Source organism: Formica exsecta, unplaced genomic scaffold (assembly GCF_003651465.1).
Source record: "Formica exsecta isolate Colony F162 unplaced genomic scaffold, ASM365146v1 scaffold599, whole genome shotgun sequence".
Taxonomy (NCBI): domain Eukaryota; kingdom Metazoa; phylum Arthropoda; class Insecta; order Hymenoptera; family Formicidae; genus Formica; species Formica exsecta.
In genome coordinates this window covers 864,392-870,649 of record NW_021853269.1, presented here as the reverse complement: position 1 = coordinate 870,649, position 6,258 = coordinate 864,392, and the positions used below count along the sequence as shown (strand labels likewise).

Below are 6,258 nucleotides of genomic sequence, written 5' to 3'. Positions count from 1 at the left end.
GCTCTTCCTCCATTAGCACTAGAAGAACAAATCCGAAAACAATTGTTTGAATTATCCTTAAAACAAGTACGGTTAAACGATTTTTTCCAATATTTGTAACAAAAAAATATTACTTATTCAATATTATTTATTCACCATGTCGATAAATAATTCATTCGTGATAGTTGAAATATATAATGATAGTGCATATATATATATATATACAGGGTGAGGCATTTATAGTGACGCGGGCATATTTTTCCATTTTTTCATTTTTTGATATCTCACTTCGTTTCCGAAAAATATGCCCGCGTCACTATAAATGCCGCACCCTGTATATACACACACACACACACACACACACACACACACACACATATATATATATATACATATATATCTTATCAAATTTGCATTGAAAAAATTTTCATAAAAAAAATTAGCATGTTTTTTACATTTGAAAGAATCATGCATTATGCTCATTTATTCCAATTCTAATGGCGAGGGAAACGTGTAACTTTGACAATACGCGTCATTGAATACTTTAGCAGTTTTTGCGTCATCGAAATCGACAAAAATAACAATAGGACATTAGGCGGCTTTAAAAGATAACTTGTTATCTCTCTCTCTCTCTCTCTAAGTTGCTTCACTATAAATATAATAGATATATGCGTGACAAAAAAAAAAAAGAAAAAAAACGAGCGTTTCATGTATAGAATATATTAAACATGTTAGTATATTCCAGGTTCCTGCTCTTTATGTCACAAGGCAAAAAATAGTGTTTATAATATCGTTGTTTGAAGAATGCATTTTACATGAAATAATTTATACATTAAATTTATACATTTTCCTCAATGATGTCACAAATTTAACATAATAATAATATCATTGCACATCTTTTTCCATAACACACAAAGAAAAAAAAAAGTTAATATATTTAAATATATTTTGATCAATATGGTTTTTTATTACAAATTGTGTGATTTATATTATGCATTATTAATAACTTACATTCCATAATTGTAATATAAAAAGTATTATTATATATAACAAAATCTTTGGAATATAATTCTATGTGCTAAACAGTTTATATAAATTTACCTGAATTTTAAAGATCTTAAAAATTGTAAATATTAATAGAAATAAAATACATTTAATTTTATGTACAAAATATATCTGTTATGTATTATTTCAAAAATTGTGTAGAATTTATTAATGCATGTAAATGCAAATTCAGTTGAGTATTGAATAAAGATTAGATATGTAATAGTTTCATTTCCCTCAATTTAATCTTATTTTGCTGTGAAAGAAGTGAATATTGCTGAAATCAACTCGCCAAAAGAACAAATTTAAACAACAGAATTGAAAATTTCAGTCACAAATAATTTATAGCAATATGTATATTATCTATAACAATTATGTGTGATTATTGTGTATAAAATATAATAAAACGGTGAAGAGAGACTAGAGCACTGCGCCAAAATATTAGTACAATACTAGCAGTATATATAATGAAGATCTTAATCTGTACAAACATAAATGAGAATTAACATTTTAACATTATAAGATACAAATAGAATAACTAACAATTAACCATTGCTTATAATCATAAATGTAAATATAATAAAAATCAGATCACATAAATATTCATGTAGATATTTTATCATAATATCATATACATTCTGCACTATCCTCTTTAGATTATAGAACAGAATTTATTTATTCATTAACATAAAAAATAATTCTCATTGATTGTGTACTGTGTGAGTTAAATATCATCTATGTTTCAATTTTAATATGCTATTATGAGCATATAGTGAACTTTTCAAAATAGCATGTGTATGTGTATGTATGATAAACACATATAAATATTGCACATTAAAAATAACTTTATATACTGTAGACTTGTGTAATGTCTTATAAAATTGTCATTATTATCAAGATTTTGGACAAATTACCAAAATCCACATTATGATAATAAATATTTGTACTTTTAAAGTAACAAAAAATACTGCAGTTATGTAAAATGCATATTTCTTTACAGCGTAATAAAAATAAATACTTAAATAATTTAACATCACACAAGCAGTATTACTTCAATAAAATAAAAATTGATAATAAAACATACATATTTGATACTAGAGCATTAATTGCACTATAAAAAAATTAATCATATATCTATAAAAATTTAATGTTCTATAGAAGTTAGTAATATATTTAAATTCTCTTGTCTCTCTGCTATATATTAAATATATCTTACAACATAGTATAATGCAACATAACATATAATATAACACTAAACAATAACACTGTATCACTCTTTTTTAAAGATGTATTAGATGTTTTTATGTTATCAAATATTGATATTCAATCGTGTCTATAAAAAAAGGTATATTGTTTTATATATATATATACATACATGTTGTATGTGTATATATAAAACTAAAAATATCTGAAATATGCTTAATATTACATACAAAAATTACTTAAGAAAGTCTACTACAACCGCAATTACTACTATCACCTATTGATGTCGTTTTACCATTTATTGAAGTGGTATTCGTTTCGTATCGAGGTAATTCCTTACTTCGCGCTTGCTAAAATAATACATAGCCACTGCAAAATGTGTACTCTATAATGAGATATTTCTAAATAAAATATGCTTACTTACTTCCATAAGTTCAGCTGCTATCTCCATAAATAATCTTTCTACATTTTCTGCCTCTTTGGCAGATGTTTCTAAAAAGTACATTCCATGTCTTTGTGCAAAATCTTCACCCACATGTGTCGGTATTTCTCTATCTTCTCGATCAATTTTATTTCCTAATGTTCAAAAACATATATTTATGAAATTATAATTCTTACATGAGATTTTATCTTATTAATTTATATCTCCTCACTTACCTACTAATATCCTTAAAACTTTATTACTTGCATATTCTTCAATTTCCCTTAACCAATCCGGTAAACAGTCAAACGTAGGTTGACAAGAAATATCATAAACTAATATCAATGCATGTGCCGATCTATAATAACTCTGAGTAATAGAACGAAATCTTTCCTGACCTGCAGTATCCCAAATTTGCAACTGAAAAAGAGGATAATAGAGAGATTAGAATATAAATTAAATAATCTATATGTATATATATATATATATAAATAAACTTATTATGTTAAGCTATATATACCTTGACTTTTTCATTTTCTACTTCAACAGTCTTAATCATAAAATCGACTCCAATTGTCGCACCTTGTCCAGGTGGAAATAAACCCTGCAAGTTTTAAAAGACTCAATAAAATCATAAATATGCTTCTATACATGTACACAATTCTGATTATCTTCATTGTATGCTATATCCATAAGAATTTTATCAGGTAAGAGAAAGTAGGCAACATTAGCCAATACTATAGAAAATAACATAAAACAAAAAACCAAAAATTGTAACATATACATAGGAAAGACAAATACAAAGAGTATGTATTCTGCATATATAGATGACATCATCTCTACAATGAATAAATAATGAACTTTCCACTCTTCCAGGAAACGCGTCCGCGCGTGAACTTGGCGTGCCAGGAAGCTTAAAGCGAGAAGATCAACGAGCGAGATCTATTTCCCCTCGATTCACCCAACCGAATCCGGAGAATCATCGGGAAAACGTCATCTGACGTACCTGAGTGAATCGTCGCACTAGACAAGTCTTGCCCACGCCGGCGTTGCCCACGAGCACGACCTTGAAGAGAAACTTGTAGTCCTCCATGTTCACATCAGCACCGGGAAGCAGGATCCGTCGACGAACAGCGCGTTCGCGTACCTCCTATTCAACGGGGACGACACATCGGATCGGGCGAGAGAAAGATAGAGAAATTTTTAGGCATAACAGACTTTCAGCAGACGTTCACCGGTTGACAGCAGGCTGCGCGCGTAATGTCGTAACGCGTGTGTGTGCTCTCCTTTTCGATTTCGCGGCCGAAGGAAGAGGGGGAGGGGACCCTCGGGAAGAAAACGACTACCTCGGCATCGTCGTCGCGCTTGCCGCTACACACGATTCCTCACTGAAACTTCCTGTTTCCCTCGGACGAGACCGACGAGGATGCGCGCGCGCGGCGCGAAAGTTCCATCTGGTTCCGTCATTGGGCCCCCTTCTCATTTCAGTTGCTCGCGTTCTGTTCTCGTCTGCCTTTCTTTCTTCTCCCTCCAAAGTTGGAATATATCCGTAACTCAACATACATACACATTTTTGGATTCGAAGATGTTATTTTTTTCGAGGAAACAATAATATTTTTTATTATAAGGGATCTTTTTTAAATCAACTCTCTAGCTGAGAACTTCAATGTGGAAAATAAATAGGTAAATAAATAGATTTTTAAATGTTGTTATAGCATCATCTGTATTTTATATCTATCTTGCAAAAGTACTGTTGAATTTTTAATTATTATTCAAGATGATTGGATATTTTTGTTGACTATTATAACGATAGATATAACAACTTTGTTTACCAACTAATTTGCACATTAAATAGTTAATATGTATTTTATTTAAAATACAGGAAGTGCAATTGATGCAACTTTCGAAGACGAACCATAGAAAATATACCTTTTCTCGCCGAAAATGATGTACTTCATCGTTTAGCATCAAGAGAACGTCATTTAATCCCACCTTTGTCTATTGAATTCTCATAATGAGTTATTTATTTTGTTGATAAAATGGTCCATCAGAATATATTCCACACACACTCCCTCCTGACATAAATTATGTATACTTCAAAATAATCAATCTTTTATCTCGGATGTGTCATAAGAATCATAACTTTTCTACAGTTTTAAAAACTTTAATATAATTGACATAACCTCGACATGTGTCAAAGTTGCGTGATGGTTCTTATTAACTCTCCAAAGAAATAGGTCAGTCGAACTATCAAACTTGAGAAAAAATGACAAAGTTTATACACATACATACATAGTTTGAGAATAATTTAACATCAACAAAATCCCTTCGAGAAACTTAATTTAATTTTGATAATCGAAAAACGCGGATCAGAAAAAAATGAGGCGAAAGGCGGGAGTGGGTGCGATACAGAAGCAAAAATTGGAGCAGGAAAAATATCGGGACAAGAGCACAGAGATTCAGGAGAACCAGTTCGAGCAGATGACGAAGCATATGGAGATGTTTCGCGTGAATTTAGAGGAATTCGCGTCGAAGCACAAAAACGAGATAAAAAAGAACGCGCGTTTCCGTCGTCAATTCACAGAAATGTGCGCTTCCATAGGTGTGGATCCGCTGGCATCTGGCAAAGGATTCTGGTCGGTGCTGGGTATCGGTGACTTCTATTACGAACTCGCTGTCCAGATTGTAGAAGTATGCATGGCAACAAATTACAAGAATGGTGGCTTGATATCATTAGACGAGCTGAGAACACGCTTAATTCAAGCCAGAGGACGCAGAAAGGAACATCAGGAAATCACTAATGAGGATCTGTTAGCTGCCGCAAAGAAGTTGAGGATATTTGGAAATGGCTTCTCTGTAGTTCCTATCGGTAGAGGAAAACATTTAGTGCAGTCAATACCCGGTGAACTCAGCATGGATCATACTGCAGTATTACGCCAGGCCAGTTTATCCACAAATGCTTATGTCTCCAAATCAATTTTATGCAAAGAATTAAGATGGGAAAAGGACAGAGCGCAGAAAGCTTTGGATCATATGATGAAGGAAGGATTGGCTTGGTTAGATGAGCAAAGCGAAGATGAGATATTGTATTGGTTTCCCAGTTTATTCACAGCTTGCATTGTCTCCAAAGAATAAACTTTGTATCAACCTATCAACATATTGTTATCAGATAAGTAGGAAAAATTTTAAAGAAAAACTAATGTTGCTTGAGATTTGTATCTCTTTATTAAATAAAAAAATCGATTATCCTATAATATTTATGAGTATATCAGATCCATTATCCTTATATTCATTAATCCATTTTTATAGTATAAGACATTGTCATCTAGTCTCGCATCTTTTCCAACTAAAATAAGAAAGAACTATAAAACATATACCAGTTTTATGATTGTATTTTTAAAATTTTATAGTACAAACCCGCACACATGCATAGCATTTGATGTAAATACATTTTCGTCATTCAAAAGTAAGAGTCTGTTTCCCAGTGCAGCATTTTTGTTTCGCAATGTACATATTAGCTTACGTTGTTCGTTAAGTTTTTCTTGAAATGTTTCAGCCATAGATTTTGATTCATTAGCCCAACTTAAAACAAGACATTAAATCACATTTTA

At 31.3% G+C, this 6,258-nt stretch overlaps 3 protein-coding genes across 9 annotated transcripts in view; 2 read left to right on the top strand and 1 right to left on the bottom strand.

Annotated features, from left to right (window-relative positions):
• LOC115242449 (dehydrogenase/reductase SDR family member on chromosome X-like) overlaps positions 1-3,625 on the top strand; it is a 9,103-nt gene extending 5,478 nt beyond the window's left edge. For 4 of the 7 annotated variants that reach the window (XM_029818744.1, XM_029818743.1, XM_029818745.1 and 1 more), the window contains exons 9-10: positions 1-66; positions 725-1,145. In XM_029818744.1, the coding sequence (XP_029674604.1) occupies positions 1-66; positions 725-856 (198 nt within the window). In that variant the 3' untranslated portion in view covers positions 857-1,145. Of the gene's footprint in view, positions 199-724; positions 1,146-3,523 lie in introns of those variants that run through there. The other 3 variants (XM_029818747.1, XM_029818748.1, XM_029818749.1) reach the window with 3 other exon arrangements.
• LOC115242451 (ras-related protein Rab-30-like) lies at positions 2,177-4,052 on the bottom strand. The gene is made up of 5 exons (XM_029818752.1): positions 3,654-4,052; positions 3,168-3,251; positions 2,884-3,067; positions 2,651-2,802; positions 2,177-2,576 (listed from the first exon to the last, which is right to left on the bottom strand). Exons 1-5 carry the CDS (start codon positions 3,738-3,740, stop codon positions 2,466-2,468), a joined length of 618 nt encoding a protein of 205 aa, XP_029674612.1. The 5' UTR covers positions 3,741-4,052; the 3' UTR covers positions 2,177-2,465.
• Positions 4,053-4,120: 68 nt separating this feature from the next.
• LOC115242450 (vacuolar-sorting protein SNF8-like) lies at positions 4,121-5,901 on the top strand. Its single transcript, XM_029818751.1, has 2 exons — positions 4,121-4,330; positions 4,530-5,901. Exon 2 carries the CDS (start codon positions 5,027-5,029, stop codon positions 5,780-5,782), a length of 756 nt encoding a protein of 251 aa, XP_029674611.1. The 5' UTR covers positions 4,121-4,330; positions 4,530-5,026; the 3' UTR covers positions 5,783-5,901.
• The last annotated feature ends 357 nt before the right edge of the window (positions 5,902-6,258 follow it).

Excerpts from the sequence above, each read along its gene's own strand:
- LOC115242451 (XM_029818752.1), bottom strand. The coding sequence starts at position 3,740 with ATGGAGGACTACAAGTTTCTCTTCAAGGTCGTGCTCGTGGGCAACGCC. Across the intron at positions 2,803-2,883 it reads AGTTTTAAGGATATTAGTAG|GAAATAAAATTGATCGAGAA; the intron begins GTAAGTGAGGAG and ends TTTGAACATTAG. Across the intron at positions 2,577-2,650 it reads TAGCAGCTGAACTTATGGAA|CAAGCGCGAAGTAAGGAATT; the intron begins GTAAGTAAGCAT and ends GTATTATTTTAG.
- LOC115242450 (XM_029818751.1), top strand. The coding sequence starts at position 5,027 with ATGAGGCGAAAGGCGGGAGTGGGTGCGATACAGAAGCAAAAATTGGAG.